Source organism: Numida meleagris, chromosome 4 (assembly GCF_002078875.1).
Source record: "Numida meleagris isolate 19003 breed g44 Domestic line chromosome 4, NumMel1.0, whole genome shotgun sequence".
Taxonomy (NCBI): domain Eukaryota; kingdom Metazoa; phylum Chordata; class Aves; order Galliformes; family Numididae; genus Numida; species Numida meleagris.
In genome coordinates, this window is record NC_034412.1 from 79,550,794 (window position 1) to 79,576,466 (window position 25,673).

The window sequence follows — 25,673 nt, forward strand, 5'->3', positions numbered from 1 at the left end:
GTGTATGAAGCAGCTTACAAACTCCAAGGCTCTTTGAAGCACAAGCCATAAGCCCCAGGATTTCCAAGGCTAACTGCAGCACCCAAGCTGCCAAACAGAACTGACACCACCTTCCCTTCCCAGTACAATAGTTGTCAAGTTTAATGACAGCGTGACAAGCAAAGAAATACTGGCCAGGTTTCTAAGCATAACAAAGAAAAATAACTATCTCAAGTTGTTAAAGGTTTTTTTTTTAAAAAAAAAGTTTATATACTCTGGGAAAACATCTAAAATGAATTAACGCTACATAACATTTTCACTTACACATTTTCACTTTTCAAAATGGAAGTAAGATTTATTCAACATTAAGTGTAACAACACATCAGAAATCAATATCCACTTATAAAATAAGCAAAACAACATGAATGAACACAAGAAAATACTGTCTGAGACTCTCCAAGCAGGACATTTCTCATAAGACTCACAGAAAAAAATATGCAAACAAAGACTCAATTCCCAAAAACTCAGATGTTGGGTTTTTTTTTCTTCCAGTTGTAAAGCAATATATAGCTAATGGGAGGTAAACTAGAAAGGGGAACAAAATGCATCATGCTGTACAACACCAAAGAAATACTCCAACTGCATTTGTGTACAGCCTTAACAACATGCAGTAGATGAAGTCAAAAGTAAGTATAGTGTGTATATATTAGAGATAGAAACTAGTCAGTCCCAGGGCTTTGTTTCTCACTTTAGTTCAGTCAACGAAAACAAAGAGAAGTAAATAGAGGAAGAGCAGAATCTGCATGGAGGACAACATATCTTCCCAGAACAGTAAAGCCTTTTGAGTAAGATTTAAACTGTGTACACATTTGTCTTGGTCCTCTTCTTATTACGTCATTGGAAAACAACCTAGAACCAAAGACAGGCTTTATGCAAATATATACATTTTTATAAAGCTGTAATTAAACAAAACAATGCAAGTCATTCAAATTCTGCTAATCTTTTCAGTCAGGCACTGATATGCTGAATGCCTACTACTAAATCTTTTTAAAACTGAAAATAAGAATAGAGCAAGACACTTCCCAAACAGCCTTGCTAACATGTAGGGCAATTTAATTTTCTTGTTGCTTGCAGGAGAGCAGTGTGAAACCACACATGCTATGCAATTCACTTCACAAAACAGGCCTTTCAGATCAAAAGCTGGGATGTTGGTTCAAGTCAGTCCACAACCTGGCAGGATTATCTTGCCAGTCTTTTTTCAGTTGTTGTTGTTACATTATTTTTTTTTTAAACAATTTCTTAAGAACTCCCATAGCTCTTATTAGCTATTGAAAAGCAAGCAAGCACAGCGCACATGCAGTTATTAGAATTAGATAGCCAAATATAATTAACTACAAAGTTCCAAGCAATAAAGTACATCTAAATTCCCCTGGGGAGACTCAACCCTACTGGGAGATGGATTTCAAAGCTGATAAAAGAACACAGGTTACCCGGTTCACGTCAGTTCTCCGCCTTTCACCTAAAGACCTCCAGAAACCCATTCTACCAACAAATTAATAAGCTAGTACAAAGATTCAAGATGGATGTTTCTGCAGAAGACTAATTTTAATTAAATCCAGTACGAATGATCTGATGGCTGACAACTGAAGACTGACCTTTTTAAGACTGGACATACTGACCTTAATTTTAAATTACTTCAAGTCTGAAAATAATTGGGCAGCATCAAGTTAAGATAAAAAAATAAAAACAAATGAAGGACAATTTAAGACAGATAACTTTACCACTGAAATAAATTGCACCAGTCAATGACATACTTGCTCAACTGAAGTACAGCAACGTTTATACAGCTACATCCAACCACGAGCTAGTCTTTAAAAAAATCTACTGCTTATCTATTAGTAATTCTCAATTACTGAGTAAAAAAAATGCAAAAATGCTTTGTATTCTAAACACAAACAACTATCATTTCCTGTGTATTTTTTTTTTTTTTTTGTAGCAGTAGAGGGATCACAAAGAACCGAGCAGAATTAAAGCAAAAGGAATGTAAAGGAGAGTTGATTCAGATGTCATCAACATTAAACAAAGTCACCTTTAAGACATACTACTGAAATCATTATCCAGAACTGCTCTGAGGTCTGGCAATCACATAAGTTAGTGCTGTAGCTACTAAGCTTAATGCTGGTTTGAAAATGGAATAGAAAGATCAAGGCAATGCCCTGAAGAGTTTGTGCTGCAAACGAAGGTTAACTTCTTGGATAAAGTTACTGCTCTGAACGTTTTGAGATTGAACGCATCTCATCTCCAGCACCAAAAGCTGTAAACATCTTTTAGCCTTCTGATATAGGAACAGATGATACATACCTTTGCATTCTTTTTCACTGTATGCAAAGAGTAAGGATTTCCCTGTAACACTTCAGATCAACCTAACCAATTTCCATTTCAGAGAATTTCAGAGGCGCATTAAATATTCTAATTTGCATGAATCAGTGCCTTCTGTTTACACAAGAGAGGACTAGGTGGAGTTTCAGATCAGTACCATATCAAGTGAGTTGGAAGGGAAAGTCATCTACTAAAAACGCGTGTGAAATTGTTGAACTACTGTAGCCTCAAAAGCACTGCTTGACAACATTTACATGATGTCAAGCTATGAAACTCCACAGGCAAAACCCTTTTTTCTTTTGTTAGTGGCTATATCCAAATCTGTGTTTAAAAAACAAAAGCAGAGAAGTTTACCATCACTTGAAATTAAACAGCCTTAGCAAACAACTATTATTCAATGAACATGCAATATCCAGGATTAAAATGCCTGGAGCAATTGGGAGCAAGCTGTGTTTCAATCACAAATCACTTTAGTCAGTGCAACTAGAACACATTAGAAAACTACGTTCATCATCCTTAACATATTGTACAAGGAGATAAGCAAATGGTAATGAGGTCCAGGAATCAGTAATTCCACTATTTAGCTTCAAACAAAAATTTAAGTTAAAACACTTGGGTTTATTTGCATTCTTCTCCCTTGTTTCTTGGAAGTGGAATGAAACTATCCTGATGCTCTAAAAGCTGGTGGTATGAGAAATGCTGATTGGAGTTGCTCTCTCTCCCACACATGCTCTTTTCCCACATACTTAAGAGGCAAAATGGCAGAATACTTTTAGGCTTCCATTTCTAATTACTTTTCTGCATTTAGTCATAAAACTAATGCCCAACTCTAACTCGCATCCATACACATCACAAATAAACACAAGTCAAATCTTCTTAGGTTCCAAGGCTTCCAGATAAGGATGGATCAATTACGATGGAAAATTTTCCCTGTTTCAGCCAATTGTCCATCAGAAAGTAAACAGTAATTTGCTACCTAGGTATCAGCAAAGTGGGGAAATAAAAGTATACTATATGCGTCTAGAACTGTGCACGTGCAATTTTAAATTCCATCATTCACCAAAGAAAAAAATTAACAGCTTTAGTCTCAAAGTTCATCATAACCTGGTCATAAAGCATTCCCCACTACAACCAAAAATACCCTTACTAAAGTTTTTGTGCTATAAGGAGAGAAAAATCATAATCTTCAGTAAGAACTGAGGAAAGGTTTGGTGTTTGGGTTTGTTTTGTTTTCTTTACTTGTCAGTATATTTCTTGATATGAAACCACACTAGACATTTCTTTTACAGGTGACAGACACATGATTCTCCCTGAAGAGGCTAGACAGCATCTATAGAGGGGCCCTATCCTGACAGAGGATACTTTAACAAAAAGTTTAAGAAAGCAAAGATCCTCACATTTAGAAAAAGTACAAGAGAACTTAAAATAGAACACAATTTTAGCTATAAGAGTTCCAACAGAAAAAAATAACTCTGATTATAACCATCCTGAATTTAGAGCTCAGGAAGTCCTCTGCTGCTAAAGAATGATGACATTAGATTGTCTCAAATGACTAATGTCTTACAGCAATCCTAGTTTCTGGATTGCTGATTGGACTCAGTGACTGCCAGCTTATTCAGATTACATTAAGCAAACAGAGGTAAAACTTGAAGGACCTTTTAAAGCATATAGTCTCCTCACTTCTGAAACATTGAGGCATGCCAGGTACTTCAATGCTGAGGCTGGATTTGATGTTTACCAGGAGGATCTGCCCTAGTGTCTATGATCTCAACATATCCTTCCTGCTTATTTCCTTTCTCTACCTCATCAGATTCCTAACGATTTTTTTTTTAGTGAAGCAGAAAAAAAGACGCTGAAGGTTTGAAGAAAAACACTTCAACAGTAGTCATAACAGCAGGAACACAAGTCATGTAGATAGTGGACAAATTAACATGTAAGGGCTCGACTAAAATAATGGAGAAAGCTTTATGAATTTAAATTAATTACAGTTTATGCTCCAACATACAATACTTACCACTTCTGATCACATTAACTTAAGCTTTTAGTTATTATTTTTATTGAGTAGCAGCTATAGTTATAGGACAGCTGGTGATAAACAGTGTTGAGAGCAGTCTGTGCTCCAAAACCTATCACTATGACAATCTCATTTGTAGAATACTATAACATTTTTCTTCCAGAAGCTGGTTAAATTGCATGTTTTAAGAAAGATAATACTTTTTAAAAAGTCACAGCCAATTAAGAATCTACCACTGCTTCTGTTTTACTTTTCAGTTACACATACCACAGAAAACTTAATTTGGTTTTTCAGTATTTGAGCTTGCACAGTTTTGATGCAAGTTCTCTAGGGAAACTGCTTTAGCAAGGAATTGGACTAAATGATCCCCAGAGGTCCCTTCTAACCCCAACTACTGTGTGATTAGGAAGCGTTGTCCTTCCACTCCCCAGTACCAGACTGATTTTTCCATGTGTAAATATTTACACTCTAGTATCAAAAATCTGCTTCATCTTCTTTGGTAATGGTAGAGACAATTCCTCAAACTTCACACTGCAACATCTACTATCCAGCCCCAAATCTTAATTAAGATTCAATTATTGCTATAGCTTTCTCAAGTGCAGACAAAAAATTGAACATTTTCTGGTAGTATTCTTCTTTATGTTGTTTTGGAGGCAAAATAAGTTACTTAATTTTAATGCATTTTCCCTTTTTACATTTTTCAAGTACTTCATAAGGCTTTTAACTATGACTCCGACAACTCAGCATTGAGGTGGTTCACTCTGGCAAAAGTCTTTACACACTTGCATACAGACTAACAAGGACAGAGCAAGCAGTCATAGTTCAAGGACATCACTGCTACCATGTGATGACTATTTTCACAGTCATAACTGTTCAATGATGATTCAGAGAACAGAACAATATAATTTCATTATTTTCTGTTCCATCAATTTTCCTTTTCTCCAAACCTTACAAATATTTTATTTCCCCTAAGCTTTTTCGTATAGATGATACTCAATGATTCCTTGACAGACAGCAAAACTCCAGATTCTTTCTGTTCTCTTAAAGAATGAATCAGTGTTCCAGGACTTTTAAGGTACTGAAATATCTCCATCCCATCTTCTAACCATTTCACTATCCATTGTAAATGCTTCTGTTAACATCACCGCTACTTACTAAGGACAAAACTAACATATCAATTATGTACAATGGAACCTAAATAGAAAATTACAGAAAAGAAATGTGTATCGTTTAATTTCAATTAGCTACAAGTTTTCTTAAAGGCTCCTTACTGGCAAGAAAATTTAGGCAGTCAGTGAATTAATTCTTTCATACAGTACAGCATGAACATACTGGCGAGGAATGAGCCCCTGATCACAGGCTGCTTGCTGGCAGTGGCACCTGTTACTGAGGCAACTACCATACCCCTATGGAAGAGCTGAAACAATTCTGTGATCACTGGATAAATTGCTTGTGTTCACTGGAGCAAGAAATATCTCTTTGGAATGTACCTCAAAATAAATTCCTGCTCAGTATTAACATTTTCAGACAAACTGAATAAAAGGCACTGTTACTCAAGCAGTACATTTTGTCGCCCACTGTTTAAAAAAAAGTTTTTGAACAATTAGCTACTATTGTCTAAACAGGCTTCCTTGCTACCTCATAGTAATTTCATCTCTCCATATAAAACCTAAAGAAAATCTCCTTCTGAAGCACGTCGACTCTCACCTTTGTATCTAAAATTATGAGTTACTATAACAGTATGCATTATAAAATCATACCATTTACTTCAGACATGTCTGAACAGCTAAATCTTCAAACTATACAAAAATAAAGTGTATGAAATCTTACAAAAGGACATTAAGACATTAATAGCTAATCCAAAAAAAATATAACAATAACTTATACACAGCAGTAAGCATAAGCAATGTAGCCTACAAGAGCTTTGAATAAACTGAACTCTGAAATATGTCTGAAACAAGCATCAGCTGAAATTGGAACATTCCCAAAGCACAATAATGTTTCCAATTTATTATCTTTGCCACAGTACAAACTTTCACAAAGCAGATGTCCTTTTTCTGTCAGTCTGTAAACAAAAGCTACTAATCCCCTCCTCATTTTAAGAGGGTCAGTATTTCCAGTCCCCAGACAAGTTTTATATCAATCACTTGCATAAGGAATCAAGAGTTTCTTCTCTTGTTAAATTACACACATATCTATATAAATTTATCATACAGCCTGCAGTGAAGTAAAATCACAGTGACAGTCCTGGGAAAAACATTATCTTTACAGCAGGACTTGAACCATTCTAATAATAAATGCATTAACAAAGCTTCCCATAGTAAAGGCGTGGCATTTCCATTTCCAGAAGTCAAGTCAATTAGAAATCCTAGGTTCTACTTAAAAACCCCAAAAATCTAAAAGTGAAAAGTTTCATCTTCTCAGTCAAATATACGTCTTTCAGTTTCACTTGCAGAGAGACTTTTCCAGTCTGTAAAACAGTAGTGCAATTCAATTAATTCTACTTCTTTTTATTTTTCTTGAAGTCCAGTAGATAAGCGTCCTAGCTCTATGGAAAGATAGGAAGATGCTCCAGTAAACAAGAAACTTTGGCAAGCCCAGGAAGGCTTACTAGTTCATTAAAGCTTTTAAGTCCAAAGTGGCTTAAAAAGGGTTTATTCATAAACAAAAGGGGGAAAAAAAAGAAATAAATAGGCAGAAATGAATGTAAACTGTCTGAAACTTTTAATCATTTCTCATTGACAGCTGGCACGATCTTTGACAAGAGAGTCAGTTAAATAGAATTGACCTAGAGAACATTCCACTCGAGAATGGAATGCTCAAATGGAATTACATTCCTATAGATTTAAAAAAAGAGTTCTTATAATGTTACTACAGATTTCTTCTGCCCACCTCACTTACACTTCTTCTTAAAGAGGCTTTTTATTTTCGATGGCTTTTTGTTTTTTTCACCATTTTGGTACAGGTCCTGTGGGATGCTACTTATCCTAGGGACAGAACAAGCTTCGTGGCTGGGTTTACTATCACTGCTGGTTGAAGAGCATGAGGTGTGCCGAGGCTTTACAGCTGGGATTCCACTTGAAAGCTGGTTCATGCTGCAGGACTTCTCCAGAATTCCATTATAAACTTTGCTTGCAGGGCTAAAAATCATGCTTTTAGTTTCTGCCATGCCTACACAGTCAGGAGAGCCCCTAGATATATCTGCAGTTAGAGAAGAAGAGTCTCCTGTAGATGATTCCTCGATTGAGAGTTCTTCCCGGGATGCTTTCTGAGGAGAAAGCGTCTGGTACATCTCAAGACTAGACGGAGGAGACTGCTTCCTTCCAATGGATGAATTTAACGAGTCACATTCCGAACCTGTTTCCTGTACTTCCCTGAGTCAGAGCAAACAGAGGAGAAAACAATGAAACTTTAATTGCATGGCAGAATTTAAAGGAAATAAATTTAGAATAAATAACACTAGTTCTAGAAGCACCACCCACTTTTCCCTAGTAGTTAATTAACAAAAAAAACATCAAGTCAGACATGATAACTTACAACTTGAATTACATCATTTTATTACCTAAACTTAAGTTAGTTAACTTCTGAAATCGTTTTTGTGGGCAGCAGGATCCGCCCAGAATCAGTCATTTGTATCTCACTTAAAAGAACAAAAACTATCTTTCTGGCACGTGAAGTCAAGAAAAGTTATGAAATGAAAGGAGGAGATTTAAGTCTATCATATACAAGAAGTTTCTTCAGGACAAGTGTCCCTACCTTTCAACAAGCTCATTTGCTCCTTCCAAAAGGAATTTAACCTTTTCCTATGAGGCCATGTAACAAGAGTAGGTACACGCTCAACATGCTGTAAGAATTGTGTTACCATCCATCTTCTCTTCGCCCAGTAGCTGACATTGCTTTTGATCCTAGTTTCAGATGTAAAAGCCAGTAACATATTGTAATGGAGAATCAGGGTTAGTTCAGTGCACCCTGGATTGTAACATTACTTAACTGTATATGACATACTAGCTATTTACATACTCATACCAGACAAGAACACTCTCTGCTCCCTGTGAACTGTATTATTTATATTATCCTACAGATTACTTCAATTTTTGACTTGGTTCAATCTCTAATTCTAAACTGATAGTCTCAAATAATCCTATCAAATTTTCAAGTGCTGTTTGCTAGTCTCCGTACCATTGTTTATCAGCAGAGAAGTAAATGGCTTCCTCCTCCTCTTCAGTTCGATAAAGAGCTGGACAGCTCGACACAGAAAGGATGTCAGGGTCAGGGGAGTGCAAAGCATGCTGAGACTGTGGAGATGATGGCACAACATTGCGTCTTGATCGACACAAGCTACTGCTTCTTGCCAGTGTACTTGGAGGTTTTACAATGGACCCTGAGGCAAAGAAAAAGCAAACCAAAATCCCCCAAGTGACATTGATGTTAATAATATCTACTCTGAAGACTAAATAATAGGTGTCTGCTTCAGCCACAGCAATTCTTAAGCAACTTCAACACTGCCCAGTTATTTAGAGGACATTGCTCAATTGTTTAGAGAGAAGACAGACTGACATCACCTTATACATTCTACAGCTAGATGAAGCACCTAACCAAGATCCAACTGCAGCAGTTTTGTGCCTGTCAAATACTACCAACTGTGTGCACCACTGGCTCACTACCCTCTCTTGAGAGCAAGACTCCCAAACTTTTATAAAGCAAGAACAGCAGTGCTAAAATTAGTATGTTAGGCAATATCTTGCGTTTTACTTGTGCGATGATTTGAAGCTTAAAGAATATGTGAAAGTTTTGCAACATACGTGTATCTGGCCAAACAGCCAACTGAATTATTCTGCATTAGTTGAGAATTAACATTAGACACAGAAGACTAATTTGTCATATTCCATTTATGTAAAAAGACAGCTGACCACTCAAGTACCTAATGCGAAGGGACAAACTAATATCTTCCTCATCCAATTTCTCTTTCAGAAGTTGATAAGGCAGTAATACTTTTACGGAAAGAAACGTACAAACCTACTTTCAGGCAAGCTGTTATCAGCCTCATATGCCTCTGTCCCACAGAACGCAACACTTTACTTAAATAAGACAGAGCATCCTTTTCCTGGTGTTCAAGATATTTATCTAATACAGTACACCACAAATTCAGGTGTTTTTTGTTTTTTTTAAATAAACAAGGATGCCTAGCCCTAACAAAATGCTTCTTATGTTTTGATATGCCAGTTTAGTAATAGATAAGAGCTTCCCTTCCTGGAATCTCAGAAAAGGTTCAGTTCCCGTTTTCAGTGCAGGAAGTCACAACTTCCACAAAACAGCAAACAGCTGCACCTTTACCAGCGCTTAGACTTTGTGATCTACTGGGCTGAGTGATAAAGAATGGTTTACAAGTTCCAACACAACAGCTGTCATGTAACCCAAACTTTTGATTTTACTCTGAGGAATTCCCTACTGACCTGAAATGCAGGTGTTGACAGCTCAAAAATAAGGTTTTGTCACTACAAAGATATTTCTAAGAAACAAAAACCTGAAAGTTTACCGAGGTGAAGCAATACAGAATCCATTCAGGAAACATACTGTGTGTGCCGTTCTACTTGCTGGTGTAAAAACCGAGACTGAACCATCGCTGAGAGGAATTACAAGCATTTTGTTTCCTTGTAGGTGCATATACACAGGATTATTAAGGATTAAGCTATGACAATTTAACATCTAGAGTTTTCAAGCAGAAATGAAACACTATGTCAAGTAACTAGCAGAACCCTAATCAGTAAAAGGAAAATATGAAGTTTCACTATCCCTTTCTTGTAATGACTTTGTTCCACTCTCAATCACCTATTTACTAACCACCTTCTGTTCTTCAGCTCAGGATTGATTAAACAGATATTAAGAGATCAAAGGATGCCGAGGCCAGGTAATGAGCCCAGCCCAGAAAGCTCAGTTTAGGTTCAGACACTGAAACAAGCTTTGCTTGTAATTGACTTGTCCGCACATTGCCTCTTATTGGATATTCTGCTTCTGCCTTTTGTAGTGTGCATTTGTCATTTTTGTCTAAAGGATGGGAAAAAATTTAACCATTATCAGCCTATCACACAATTTTACTACTCCTGAACTGATTTCACCAACATCATTTCGCATATTTGCTCCTTCCCTGCTCCCAAAGTATTTCCAGTTTGAGATTTTAGGGTTCTTTATTGTGGGCTTTCTCTTGTTGTTTGTTTTTCACTGAGTACAAACTTTAAAATCATTTCCATGAAAGCAGACTCGTGCCTTACCAAAACTCAGAAGAAACATTCTAAGTTTTTTGTAATGTTATTGCATCCATGGGTCATTCAAGGATTTGTTCAGAAGGTTTAAATCAAAGTCCTCATGGTAAAGACTACAGAGACAGTATTATTTAGAAAGTTATAAGAACTTGCAGAAGAAATAGTGTTGCAAGGGTTTTCAAAAGAGGCCTGTAGAACACATGCAAGAAGGTTGGTAAGATCAGAAGAAAAGTGTGCCCAAAGCATATGGATCAAAACCAGCAAAGTGGCAACTAGTCCCATTATACAACTTTACAACACTAATTCTAATTTCTTCGGAGAATTCCAGCCCTGGAAGAAAAACATACATATATGATGAAAGTTTCATCTCTATTTAATTCTTAGCTTGATGCTTCTTGAACAGCTACATGGGAACTCATCTTTTTGACTTGCCTCCAGAGCCTAGTTAATCACAATTTCCATGAAACAGGCTCTTCTATTGACGTAATGACTCAAGATATCAGGGTGGTCTGAATTGCCAGTGTATATATTTTGGTCATAGTTTAACCAAAGCTGGATCTCCCTCCCTCCAGCATTTGGCCTCTACGCTTCAGACTCAAACAACCCAGTGCATCTCAGCATAAACATTCTCTCTGAAAGCTTCCCTTAGACAACATCAGGAATTTCTTTCAGGCACTGAAGAATGTTTGAATAGCTATGTATCACACTGCCTCTCAAACAAAGGGAAAGATCTTCCCAGTAGCTGAAGGGATCCTAGGCAAACTCCATCCCTGTCATCTGAAAGAACAGGTGCACCAAGCAAAATTCAGCATTATAGATTATACATGTTTTGTCTAAGTTGAATTCAAGTATGACAAGCAGACTTTCAAAACCTTAGCTGGCTTTGCACTCTGTGTTACCCCCTCCCTCCCAGTTCCCAACAGTGAGAGGAAATAAAGGCTTTTTGTCTTTATTGCAAAACCCCATTTTCAGTTTATACAAGCCTCAAAAGACATCTGAAAAAATTACCCACAATTTTGTTTCTTCTGACTTTGTTCCAACTCTGTATTATTTTTAGCACTGTCCTCTCACTTGACTTGAAAGTCCCATCCCTCCAAAGCTTTCCCCCTTCCTTTTTACTGAACACTTACCATGAAACTGTGAAACTATTGGAGGAGTATCTTCATCTAAGTCATCAACTCCCCCTGCAATTGGATAAGGAGGAATGGAAACTCTGGGCATAACTACCCAGCTGTGATCAGAGTAGAGAGAGGAGGTCAAGCTTGGTAGCCCAGAATTGTGTGCTATTTGAAAACCACAAATCTTCTCAATCTGTTGCCATCGATAAAGACGCTCCCGCAAGCAGGTTGTCAACTCAGAGAGTGCTTTCCTGAAGAAAATCACACATTGAAATTACTTTTTAATGACAAAGCAACACCCGTGCAGTCATTCTAGCATACCTCAAGGTCCATTAAGACTGTCCAAATATTCCAAACATTAATGTACTTCAATCTGTTCACATAAAAATCAAAAAACACTAAGTTTCATAACTCAAATTCAATTCTTCCAGGAATTCACAATTTGCATCCCTCCAAGAAAAAAAAACACATCCTAGTATTAGTCTTACTTGGCTTCAAGGATTTTATGGTCCACTTCATCCAGTGAAGAGCTGTGTGCAACATGTAATGTTCCAAATACAGTGCTTCTCTTCTTTTTTATCTTTTCTGCCTGAAAAGCAGAAATGCACAAATTATGTACTTAATGCATACAGCAAAATATATGCAAAATGGATGAATAGCTTAAATCAGCTCAAAGCAGAAAAGATATCCATACACTTACGTGAGTAATTCGTATTTAATGTTAAATTTATTTAGCAAAATATTGGTCTACACAAAACAGTGAAGTTATTACCTCATCTTTGGCAATTGCCAACTGCATTTCGGCATGCTGTCTTTTGATATTGTAATACTGTACTTCAACTTCATGCGTTAGCTGAAGCCACTTCTGCAAAGCTTCAGGAACAGACCAATTACTTCTCAGCTCAAATTCCTTCTCAGCCTTTTTTAAAGCCATGCGCACCTAACAGTCAAAAAGAAAGAAAAGCATCACCAAGGGTATCATTAGAAGTGACAGCAGAAAAAATGTGAAATATAAACATCTTTTTACCCCACAGCAACATACTAAAGCTTTACAAACCTTTGGCAAGTGTCACTCCCTCTCAGGAAGCATATCAAACATTTCTGAAATAATACAAGGGCTGCTCTGAATGTTCTATCTCCTACTACACTGGCCTACAACATACATCCGACCTGCTACTAAGAAGAACAAGACAAAGCCACTAGTTCCCATCTGATAACAAGATAGTAAAACTTTTGTCATCTTGTTCCATGAAACCAGTTACATAAGCTTGTAAGATTTTACGCAGTAAAACACTCCTGAAACTATAATGACGATTGACAGACTTTTGCTGTAAGTGCTTTTAGACTTCTCTCAAATCTAGCAGAGAAAGACTGCTTTAAACACTCCTACAACTCTAATAAAGCAAGGACCAAATTAGAGTCAGCATTAAAACACAAACAGTTTGCAGATACCTGCACCAGCTCTTCCTCCGCATATTTGAGCCTGCTGAGCTCACATTCAGCTCCCTCCCTCAACTCCCTTAGCCGATGAGCTTCTCGTTTGGCATCATTGATCTCATCCATCATTTTGCGCTCCAGATTTTGCTTTTCCACAGCTACATTTCTATTCTCTTCCTGAGCCTTCTCAAGCCTTCACAATTGAACGAAAAAAAATGAGAAAATACACAGCAAGTTTGTTAGAAGTTACCATCCTCTGGAGAAGAAAATGTGTCCAATGTCACAACAATAGTGGTCACAAATTGAAACAGAAGACTCCATTCGAACACCAGGAAGAACATCTGTGCTGTGCAGGTGATCAAGCACTGGCACAAGATGCCCAGAGAGGCTGTGGAGTCTCCGTCCTTGGAGATCTTCAAAAGCCACCTTGACACGGTCCTGGGCAACCTGCTCTGAGTTGGACTGGACAGCCTCCAGGGATCCCTTCCCACCTCAGCCATTCTGTGATAATAAAAACTGAACAAGCTGCATGAATCTGCAGCATTACAATGAGAGGTTCACAGTATCACACAAAACACATCCACTTTCAGCTGAGCCTTCATTAAAGGTAATAAGATCAAAATATCAGTTTCCATAGAAAATTGGGTTACATACACACCAAAAGAAATCTAACAACTTTCATAACGCTCAATAAGCATTATAAAGTAATCAGTCAGGGTTTAATTCAATCTTAAGATCTAAAAACAGATGAAATATACTTGTATTCTCATTTCAATGTACATAAGAAAATAGACTCCAAAGTTAACTAATTATATGAAAATAACAGTACCTACTTCTAAATCAGTAGATAAAGATTGAACCTCTATTCTCTACTCACATCTTAACTTTCTATCGCATTCTCAAGTACCCAGGAGCAACATCTACCCAAAACCCCATCAGCACTGAGATTACAGTTTCCATGTAAAAAAATGAACAAAATCCAAAGGAAGCTTAAGACACGTTTTATATACTCATAAGAGTATAAATGGTCTGTACTTAAACTTCACCTCACAATGAAATCAAGGACAACATTAACTTATCTGTTTATTTTTATACCTTTCTTGCAAGTCAAGAAGACTTTGTTCTGCTGTCTGAAGACTTTCCAAGTCCTTCATCATTTTTGTGATATGTTCTTTTGAGGTTCTGTTCTGTGTATATGCAAACCAGCAGCCCCCAAAACCAATAACTATAGAAACAGTTAATACAAAATCCTTCATCCAGTTGTGAGGGGGACCTGTACAGAGAATAACATGATGATTAACTACTTCACATATACAGAAATCACACTAAGGAGTTAGCTTTTTTGTATGTGTATGCACTGCTGTGGTGGTTTTTCCTTCCTGCACAGCATAGGTGGTGATTCAACCTGATGTTAAACAGAATTCCAGCTTAAAGTGTGAAATGAGTTATCTCCAACACCTGCCGTTCAAGTGCATTCCAGAGCATTTACCACATGCATAAGAAATTGTGCACTAATAAAATCTACTTAGTCGATACTAAAACGTATATTACTCTAAGGAAAGTTTGCTGTATTTTTACATTATAGTCTATATCTTTATTTAAAAGAGTTGAGAGCTTTCCCAATTACATTTTACCAAGTTCCTAAGAAATTTAAGTTATATTTGACTAAGTTCTCCTCAGTCTGTGCCTCTGAAATACCCTATACTGTATTAAAAGGGCAATTGCGCAAAATAAAATAGATCTTTATAAGACAAGTAGCTAACAGCAGCACTTTCTAAAAGCAAAATCTCAATTGTTGATGTATTATATCCAAGATACACATACATTTCTTAGTACTTCTATTGCCACCTGAATTTTTATAAAACTAAAATTTAAAAACACTTAAGATGATTCTATCCACAAAACTAGCAGCATTTTTCCCAAACAGAACACTTGGTTAAATCACTCCAATACATCTCATGCAGCACAGACTCCATGCTTTGCCAGCATCACTTTTAAGTACTTGGTTCCCTTGGTTCAAAGCAGACATTTTGATTTTAAGGCTTAACCAGATCTGCTCTTTTCCTTTCTTCAGATTTTAGGCAAAAACCAGTTTTTCAAGTTTTTCCAGTAGCGTAACATGAAGAGAAACATCCTGCAGAATGAGGGTTATGATTTAAGTGTCAAGTATTTTGATGTCAAAAAGCCCTTTAGATGTGCCACTGTCTAACATAACAGCAGGTACAGAGGAAAATGTGTCACACTTTATTAGTTGAAGTAAAGCCCTGTAGAAGAACTGTATTCCTTTTAGGGCTAGGTAAGTTTCATGAGCAACTTAGCTGCTTTAGAGAACAGAAAAAAACACTTTTGCAGTATTTTCATAGCGAAGCAGCCCACATGCAAAACTAAATGTTTCAAGACTGCTACAACAGAACAGTAAGCATTAAAGGTGTAATACTAGTGTTTTTCTCCCTGCAAATCCCCAGCTCAGATCTGTCAGGTGAGCTCAGATCTGACCTGTCATTCAATAGTCTCCTAACTGATTACCAAGTTCTATAAGGGCTAACTACTTAAGGGACACTTAATATGCATAGAAATAAAACTGACCTATAACTGTACAAGAAAGCATGTAGACCACTGATGAAGACAAAGTTTGCATGAGCCAACATGAGTCAGATGCAGAACTGCAGTACTGTATTCAAGTGCATTTCAAGTTAAGTCTGCACAAAAGACATTGGCATCGGATTTGAATGACCCTTTTTCTTTCTTTTTGGGGTTAAGGAATCATGCTCACTCATCTCAGCATCCCAGCTTGCACTGGAGGTAAACATAACATTAGCTAGAAGTCTAGAAAGCACAGTCAAAAATATTTAGAAGACACTTACTACATCACAAGAGCCAACATGCAGTCTAGAGGAGATACACTATAATTTCTACAGTCTTAAATACATATGTGAGCCTTTGACCCCAATCCAACATTCCTGACAATTTTTTAATCAATTGTCCAGTTCTACAGTGCATGCCAAGCAATCAATCAGTATTACCACAATAAAAATAAGCCATCCTACCTACAGTATCAAATGTCACTGGAAGTACTTGCTGTTGAATTTATACAATAAAAAGTTAAGGAAAAAAATTACTAACGTGTAAGAGGTCCAAATAAAACAACATCCAAGGCTTTAAGCTGAAGTTTCTGTCTATGGCTGCGGTCAATTATTTTCAGGTGAGAGATCATGAAAGCATGTTCATTCACTGCTATCCTGTTAATGACAAAAAAAGACATTACATACTTCAACAAGCTATACTCAAACCACTAGAAAAAAATACACCCACACTGTACAGAATTTTCCAGTTATATGGATTATGGTCACGCAACTAGATTCAGAGATACAATACAATGACAGTTTTGTTATGAAAAACCATGTGGTTAAGGAAGAACAATCAAATCATTTCACTATTCTTTCTGGAATAATCATGAAATGAATTCATCTGGCATAGCTAAAAGCAATGATTTATCTATAAACTTGTGACAACAACTCACCAAAATATAGACAATACTCAAATGTACTAATTATGCTCAAGAAAAGGGTTTCTGCAGATAGTTCTGATATGTACCCATGCAATACATTCAAAGTTGTCCAAAAGAAAGTGAGCTAATATACAGATAATATGTAGTCACTGATAAAAGCTTCAACAGCATAACAGATAAAACTAAGACAAAAGGAGCAGCAGGAAGAAAATTATATCTGGAATTACTTCGGCAGAAAAAATATCGGTCAGCCTTTGGAAACACCACAGCACTTTTCTTATATTTGACCATATCTAGTTAGACTGCAAGTTCACAGAGTAGTTGCCACATACTGACTAAATCAGCAGCCTACAGTGAACCATTTGAAGTTAATTCACAAGAAATATTCACCTGGGAAGTGTTGTTCCATTGACATTGCTCTCTCTGAAATTCTTTTCATATTGGGGCAGTTCAACAAATTCTGACAGCCACTGAAGAGTGTCCTCTTGAGTCCAGTTATGAACTGTAAGAAAAAAGGTTTTGATTAATTTTAGCAAAAAACAATAACATGACATTGCAGGCAAGCAGTAGAAAAATCAAGTTATAATGAGCATAAGAGTTTAGCCAAAAAGAACTGCAGACAAATTAACACTCACATTAACCAATGTTACAGTAGGTACTACAGCAATTATTTAAGGCAATGTATCAAAATCCCTCCCAGGAACTTGTTCTCATCTTCATAGAGTCTTGTGCAAACTAACCACAAAAGGGGAGTATAGAAGCGAGGAAGATGGGAAGAGCGAAAGAAAATATTGCAAGACAGTAGATATGTAACAGCAAAAACAAGTGAACTCCTTCAAAAGTCCAAGACTTCTGCATTATACGCAATAGCATTCCTGCTAAGAAAAGTGTTTAAATTAATCCAAGAATCTCAAATATATAATGGCAGGAGTCTATATAACCTGCCGCTGCTATAAATGCTCTAAGTAAATTAAGAGACACCAGAAATACTATTCATAGATTTTAACCTCCAAAAAACACTTCTGGCCATCACAGTCCAGTTGCCAAAGCTGAGAGCTCCACACTGACAAATTCAAAGAGCAATTGTTTCATCCCATTTCTTCCCCTGCTTTTCCACCAAACCTGTTTTCCTGGAGTTGATCTTCAGTCTCCATTTTGTCATAATGCTCTAAATTTTGATAAAAGATGGTTCAACTCTATTTGCAAACAGATCACTTTCATATTGCAAAGATTCTAAGCTGTTTTTAATATGAAACGATCAGACTCACAGGTCATTCTAAGCATCTCAAAAGGTTGGTTACAATCAAAGACTGTCATTAACTGCATCCTAGAAGTACTACATTTACAAACCAATTCAAAGCAAATGCACAGTTTTGATTAGACAAAAAAAGTCAACCAAAATAGCTACTGCACACTAGAGACTTCACTGCTGACAGTTCTGGAAGCAACAATTCACTGAGTTTACAAATGGAAAAATTACCAAGTTTCACTTCTCCTGGAAGTATTTTGCAATCGTAATATAAAAATCAAACTGAAATTGTTTTTTGGGTGTTTTTTTTTTAATAAAAATCTGATAATTTTAAGCTTCTTATGGAAGAAATACACATATTGAAGTTGTTTATAGTAGAGTAAGTCATACCTGCTCTGTTGCAGAGACAAAAAAGTACGATATTCTGTGAAGGAAACATCGAAGACAGTTCCCAAAACAAACCAGCTAGTTATAATTAGAAAGAAACACTTTCCTATTCATTATCCATCACCGTACCAGATACCTCCATTAGCACAGAAACTCCATAAAGCAGAAAAGTCTATCTGTTCTGAACTAAAATGAAAACTTGTACTTGCTGTGATCTTCTTGTACAGTTTCCTGTTTACCAAAAAAGTAACTGCTATTAACAGTTACACACACGTGCCTATTTAAATGACCTCTCAACTTTAACTATAATCAGTACAGGGAGTCAACTCTTATTCTAGGATTTCACGTTCCAAATCTGTCCACAAGAAATTTAAGTTTGTTTGATAAAACAAAGCTGTAAGGAACAAACATTTCTCCTTTTAATAAATATTTCCTCTTTTGACCTTCAACACCAACATACTGAATCAGAACAACGAGTAGTCAGAACACCTGTTTCAGTTCTACAGAAACCCATTGCAAATTAGCTGTCTGACTAGAAGACAGTAAATCACACTGAAACTTGGAAGTTTCATGCTTGTCTAGGTCTATCAGAATCTTTTTTCACATAATTTTAACACTAGATCAGCAAGAATCCCCAAATTCAGGAAGTACCTAATTTTTTAAATGTATATATTTTTTAAGCACATCACACTTCTCATGCCCATGAAAACCATCTTACAAATGGCTACCTCGACTATAAACACCACTCAATAAACATTAAAGAAAATATATTTAAGCGTGAGTCTTGTGATTTAGACAAGCAACTAAATTGTACATACTTGCAATTTATTTTTCCTGATTCCAATAAACAGTCCTTTTCATTAAGCCAAAGATTATTTTCCCCTCAAAAAAAAGTGAGAAAAGTCTTTTCCAGAAGAGTCAACAGCTTCCCAAAAGTACAAGAGAAAAGTTATCCATAGCTAAAAATTTAACTGCAGAACAAGCTCCTAATTCCCTACAGGAGCTGTCAGCACATCCACTTAATCACTTCTTACTTGCTTCTGAGTATCTGATTAACTGATCCAGAGGCAAACAAGTGTGGCTGTAAGAGAGGATGTGCAATTAATTAATGAGTGAAAGTAATAATCTGCAGCTGGAAAAAAGCATACAAGCATGTTGTTCCCAAATCTGAAGTACTGTAATGGTGTTTCTAGCCATACAGCAGGGGAAAGAGGAGTACCCTGGAGAGAGTACAGTGACAACAATCAATGGACTGAACAATGACATTAGGAAATTTTACACAGTGAGCTTAACCTCAACAAAACACTCTTGAAAACTAATTCATGTTTAGAGAAGTGTTAGCAGGACTCAGAGTTCCTCTATAAACAATTAGCAGCAGCATAAAAATAAGATACTTTGAGAAATAAGTTGTGCAGAAAAAAATAAAACTACAAATCTGACAGAAGACAATACTTTCACTACACAGAAGAGAAATAATTCAGCTTTTAGAAGTGCATAAACAGAAAAACATTATGATAAATGAAAAATAACAAAACTTTGATCACATCCTCTCTCTCCTTGACATCACAAAAAGCAAACTAGCTGCCTTAAGTAACACAAGACAGTACTACCATCACGCCCAAACTTCTGGGCACACTGAGATATCATCTAGGCTCTAAAAAAGTACACTTATATTCCATATGAAGCTCAGTTTCTGCATTTAGAAACTGCTTCCGAAGTACATTTCTTTGTAGAATTTGTCAGATTTTGACTTTTACTTTCTATGCAACAGTTAGTTGCTTTTTCATCTCTATGTTTTATTTACAATCAACACAAAACAGCTTTTCAACTAGATGGCAGACCAGGGGGTGAGGGCAGGGCAATGGATTCTCCTGGGAAACCAGAAACAAGCATTCCATAATAGGTACATCTTCAAAGCTTCCTTTTAGCACCACAGAAACTTCCTTCAACTTAAGAAGAAATTCCTTTAGGTATCTGTATTGTTTGAGAGTATTACATTGTGAGTATAATACAAAAACAAACTGCAGTTTAACTTGTCAGTTTATAAAGCCAACCTTCATGTTAGGCAACTTACTCCAGATTCCAAAATTATGCTGCATAACAGGTGTTCAACCCAAAGCTTTATCCCACAGAAAATGACTTATCTGTTGAAGTTGTTGTACACCTGCCTGTAATTTACTTCTGCACGAGTGACATTCTACTGCTAGGTCTGCATGTCCCCACCTTTTCCAGGTGGAACACCACAGTGGATCCCTGGAAAACTGATATACATCAGCAAAAACATTCAAGTTTTTTTTTAAATTTATGTCTTCTAGATTGTATACATGGGTCAGAAGTATTGTTTGACTTGTCTCCAATAAGACCTTACAACCAGCATATAAATTTATCCCTCAACAGCATACAGTTGTGAGAAGTGAACTGGCCTTCATTCGGCAGCAGCAACAGCCTGCTGAAACACAATACGGGAGAACTGACGACATGAGTGTACTCAAAGTCAAACAGGCAGCTGCAGTTCACCTCCGTCAGCACTGCCAATTAGAACGTGACAGCTTCAAGTGTGCCGAGGGACTGACTTTTCCTTATTTTCATCACTCAGAAAGGGTACAGTAGATAGCAGATAGTGGAGTAGCAACTAAACTACTCTACGTTAAATGCATACAGCATTAAGGAGTAATCATAGTAACCTTCCCTGTCATACCTATTTCTACAAGTAGCTATCTTGAGAGACAGCATGTCAGCAACATGCCTTGGGCAGGCAGGTGTAAAAGCCACAGTGTTTACACCCCAGTGAAGCACTCGGTCTCTAGACTTGCTTCAGCCGTTCTATTTTGGATACCAGTTCTGGTGATTCTTTTTAAAAAACAGCTGTAAAAGCATGCTTGAAGGTAAAGGGAGCAAGATGACCCTGTATAAAGCTGTTCCTTGCTAACCCTTATTCACTGCTCATTAGACGATCAGGCTATAGATATGCTTTTATTCATGTTAAACCTAATCATATAGCACAGTGCTAGGGGGAGGCAGTTGTAAAGTAAAACTTTACAGTATCAGTCCCAGTACTCTTATGGGCCTCCAACATCTTCCAGATGTCAGAATACATACAACAGCAACATTTCACAGTGAATAGTGAATGACAGTCGTATACTGAAAGCTAGGAACAGGCTAATCAGGCAATACAAAAAACAACACAGACAAAAAACAGTGATTCAACACAAAAAACAGCATGTGGAAGGAGTCCAAGGTTCTTACTGTAGCAGGACCTTCAGCAGCTGCATTATATGAAATACCACGCAACCAGTTTTTACAATTTTTAATTAAAGAATTAAATGGTGACCCTATCTTTCCAACAGTGTAGCACTAAAAGCACAAGTTTAACTCCCTCTCATGCAGAATGCCCGTCTGCAGTACTGTACCCTCCTGCTCCAAACGGCATGCAGCCTTACATACCCAGCCTTAGCCAAGCCCTGCACATGTGTTTCTAGCCTCCACTACTTAAAACCTAAGACAGTAAACGAATAAGGAAGTGCAAGGCAACCATAACATCTTCGTGGCATGCAGCTTAGTCCCAGCTGCTGCAACAACACTTGTGAAATATTACCTCAGATTAAAACAGGTGATCACACAAAAAAAAGCCTTTTAAAAAAATATTTTCCACTAATAAAGAAGGTACCAGACTTCAGGTTACCTTCTCCCTTCAACAGAGAAGAGCATGAAAGGAAAAAATACAGGACAGGGGAGAAGCTTTTTTGTATTATGGAACAGCCCACAGTCTACAGGATGCACTCACTATGGATTAAACATCAAATAAACCGTAACAGCAAAAAACAGTCTGTACAATCTAGCTTTTTATAGGATTTACAATTAATCTATCAAAAGCAAACAACTCATTAGCTCCAGGTTTGACCAACATAATTTTGTTTTGCTACAAAACAAAATCAAGTTCCACAAAGCAACGCTACATTGCCAAGAATGCAGCATCCTGTCCAATCACCAAGAAAGGTCGGCAGTAGGATACCCAGCTGAAGGCTCGGGCCCTGTTTTTACAGATTCCCTTACTACTGAGGCTGGGTACCTAAACACCTCTCCTGATAGCAGCCAAACTTACGTAATCCTGGTCCATTAGAGGAACAAAAAAACCTACAAAATGTGACTGAGCAGAAACAACAGAACAAGTTCATCCATCATCACTTCTGCTGCACAGCTACTGCCTCTTAAAGACCTTTGTAAAAATAAAAGAAAACCCACTGACTCTTCACGTTTAACTCAGCAATAACTAAGCCCAATACCTGAGAATGGATGAAGTACTCTGCACATGTGTAAATGATGATTAATTTACAAAGACAGCCAAATGCCATAAAACAGGCATAGGAACCATAAGGAAAAAGCGTATGTGAAGCATAAAGAACAGACCAGCATTAATAGAAATGACAAGGCTAGAGACACAAAATTCTTTTCAGAGGAGTGACCAAGAACAGCATGGCTTGTTTTCAACACAGAAAACACTGGTTTCTTAAAAGCCTTTTGAGCTGATGCTACTGATCATTTAACTTTAAGATTATGAGATTAAAAAATTCAAATGATGAGTAGCATCAACTAAACTAAGTGATAGTTGGTTTGTTCTAAGGACTCACCAAAACCGTCTGGCAATAGAGCAACAACAGCCTAGATGCTGATTTAAGCTATGACATGGTTCCTTTCATAAAGGCAAAACACAGCAGTCCTGGAATTTCTTGAACTTGCGCCAATGCAGACTACGCCTTACATACTGAGCCAGGCAGGAACATCAAAAGCAAATTTCATACCAGAAGTAATTAAACAGCAATATTCTGAAGCTTTTCTTGCTTCAAACTTTGTCCATCTTGCATCTTTAACAAAAAGCAACCGTAAGCTATTTGATAAATACTGAAGACAAACATCCACACCAAGTAATCTTTATGGGAAGGAAAGGGCAATTCGATTCAGTATAAATGTCTTCTAGATCTATTGTTTCTTAGTTTCTGAATAAGCAGAGGTGACAAGGGCACTATCTAGAGCTTGTAACTGTCACACAAATTCCTCAACACTCTACTGAGCAAAGTCTCCATTTACTGATACCATCACTTATACTACTTTCCATACTCTTGCTTAATGCTGTCAAATTGCATTAAACTGGCACTACAAACTAGTAGCACTTAAATCAGAATTCCTAAAACATCTAGGAAGGAAAAGTAATATCCTACATGTTTCCTAAGTTAAATGAAAATAGATTTGAGGATTCACACTTTCTACTGGTCACCAAAACCAAGCGTGTTTATAGAAGAAATTCAGAAGCAACACTTCAAAACTATTTAGGTTTGCTTCTAAGTTCAGAAAGCAGTGAGAAGGTTGGTAATCACAAAAACAAGAGTTGGGAATCTCTGAATTACAGCAGTTTAAATTTAAAACACTAAACAACTAAACAACTTTTCATCTTATGAAGAAAAATTAAAAGAGAGGATAAAGAAAATAAACAAGGATCTCTAACAGCTGTACTTCAATTAGCAACATAAAGCTTAAAGATATTTAACTTAAATCCCACTTTTCCTAAAGCATAATTTAGACCACATCATTACTACCACTCAGGAGTTTCATTCTAGATGGGGCTTTTTCAGTGGTCAAACATTAGTATCTTTAATGAGATGCAGAATGAAGTCACTGTAAGGAGAGACAGTGAGATCTGACAGTCCCTTCAAAATCTTTTGAGTTTTATACTACTCACTACATTCAAGAGACCTGAAACAAAGTTATATCAGAAGTATCTGTTTACTAAGGACTACTACAGCCTAAATTACTTATGTCAGACAAACAACTGTAGGGCAGTGTTTTTTTCCAATAACGTAGCTGCAGTATTTTCATTGCACAAGATCTTCTGTGAAGGAGTACCCTCAAAATACTTGAAGAGATGAGGCAAAAAAATCACTGGTTAATATAGACATTTACTACACAGCAAACAGTAAACCAATGGTAAATGCACATTTAAGTGCCCACATTAGATGAATGAATGAAAGGCATGTTCCTATTTTCGTTTCTATTCTGTACCTACTTATTCTTGTTCAACTGATACCAATTTACAGGTCTCCAAACTGCTCATCATTAACACAGTATTTTCTGAAAGGGTTAAAAAAGGTATTTTGCTTCTAAGAACTCTAACATTCCTGACCTCTGGAGTGTTATTTTTATCACTATATCCTAGAATATATTCAGCAAGGAACAGAAAACAGCTACCGCTTGATATTTGGGATGTCTGGCTTAAAATCTCATCCAAATTGAAGAGGTGCATGCTGGGTCATTATTGCATTGTCCTTGTGTTACTGCATTGTGTATTCCAAGTTTTAAAAGACTTTACAAAATGTTTTGAACTAAGAATTTTAGGTTTCATAGCCCAAAGGCAGTAATAGAGTGGAGGCACACTGGAATTTCTACTTTATAATAGAGTGCATAATAAAAAAAACACCTTGATAGAAACCTTCAAGGATTACTAAATTCAAAACAAGCTCATCAGGAATTCAATGCCTAAAACAGTTACTTCCATAAGTTGCAACCTTTTTCAATGAATTTAAGCTATCCAAATTTACTCACAATACAATCAGTACAGCAAGCAGAAATGAACGTCAGCCAGACTGGGTGAGTTTTCAACTTGATTTATATGAATATCTACTCCCTCTGATACAGGGTACCACTACAGATCCCTAAAGATGCTTAAGAAGAGATTATCCTTTTACTACTTTAAGTGACTTGGTAAAAAATGGTTGAATTATGTCTATTTCAATAACTGCCATGATTTCTAGTTATTCTTTTTTATACCTACCTTCAGATGTTTTCCATCGTCTCCATAGATCCTCAATAGTGATATGCTTGTCTTCTCTATGCAGGTGGCTATGCTTATTAGAAGCATCCTTATACTGCATATCTTCCCTTAGAAACTGAAGAAAACAGGAAAACATTATCTTTAATTCCCATGTAATGTCAATTTCTAAACATAAACTGCAAATAAATCGGGCAGAAGAGAATCTTTATCATCTCTTCCTTAAGCCAGCAGCACAAAATTCATGCAAATCAACTATGTCTGATTCAAAAAAAAGGGTTTAATATTTTTACAGGATTTGATTTTGCAATTATTAAATCCTAGGAAAACTGAAGCTGCAGTTGCTAGTAGATTGACACCAGTATTAGTATATCTTAGCCCTACAGCATTTACATCTACCACGTCAATCACACATTCAGTATTCTCCATTCTGAATATATTTAGTCATCTTCACTTGTGGAAGGCAAGACTATATAATATTTGAAAACATATCAGTCCTTTATGGATAGTAATACTCAAATC

General features: G+C 36.7%; 1 protein-coding gene across 2 annotated transcripts in view; it reads right to left on the minus strand.

Annotated features, from left to right (window-relative positions):
• STIM2 (stromal interaction molecule 2) overlaps window positions 307-25,673 on the minus strand; it is a 66,965-nt gene continuing 41,598 nt past the window's right edge. Inside the window, exons 3-13 of one of the 2 annotated variants that reach the window (XM_021393997.1) lie at window positions 25,155-25,269; window positions 17,086-17,197; window positions 16,311-16,426; window positions 14,283-14,460; window positions 13,203-13,380; window positions 12,523-12,690; window positions 12,239-12,339; window positions 11,763-12,001; window positions 8,552-8,753; window positions 8,129-8,277; window positions 7,569-7,746 (exon numbers count right to left, since the gene is read on the minus strand). In XM_021393997.1, the coding sequence (XP_021249672.1) occupies window positions 7,709-7,746; window positions 8,129-8,277; window positions 8,552-8,753; window positions 11,763-12,001; window positions 12,239-12,339; window positions 12,523-12,690; window positions 13,203-13,380; window positions 14,283-14,460; window positions 16,311-16,426; window positions 17,086-17,197; window positions 25,155-25,269 (1,596 nt within the window). In that variant the 3' untranslated portion in view covers window positions 7,569-7,708. Of the gene's footprint in view, window positions 7,747-8,128; window positions 8,278-8,551; window positions 8,754-11,762; window positions 12,002-12,238; window positions 12,340-12,522; window positions 12,691-13,202; window positions 13,381-14,282; window positions 14,461-16,310; window positions 16,427-17,085; window positions 17,198-25,154; window positions 25,270-25,673 lie in introns of both variants that reach the window. The other variant, XM_021393996.1, reaches the window with a different exon arrangement.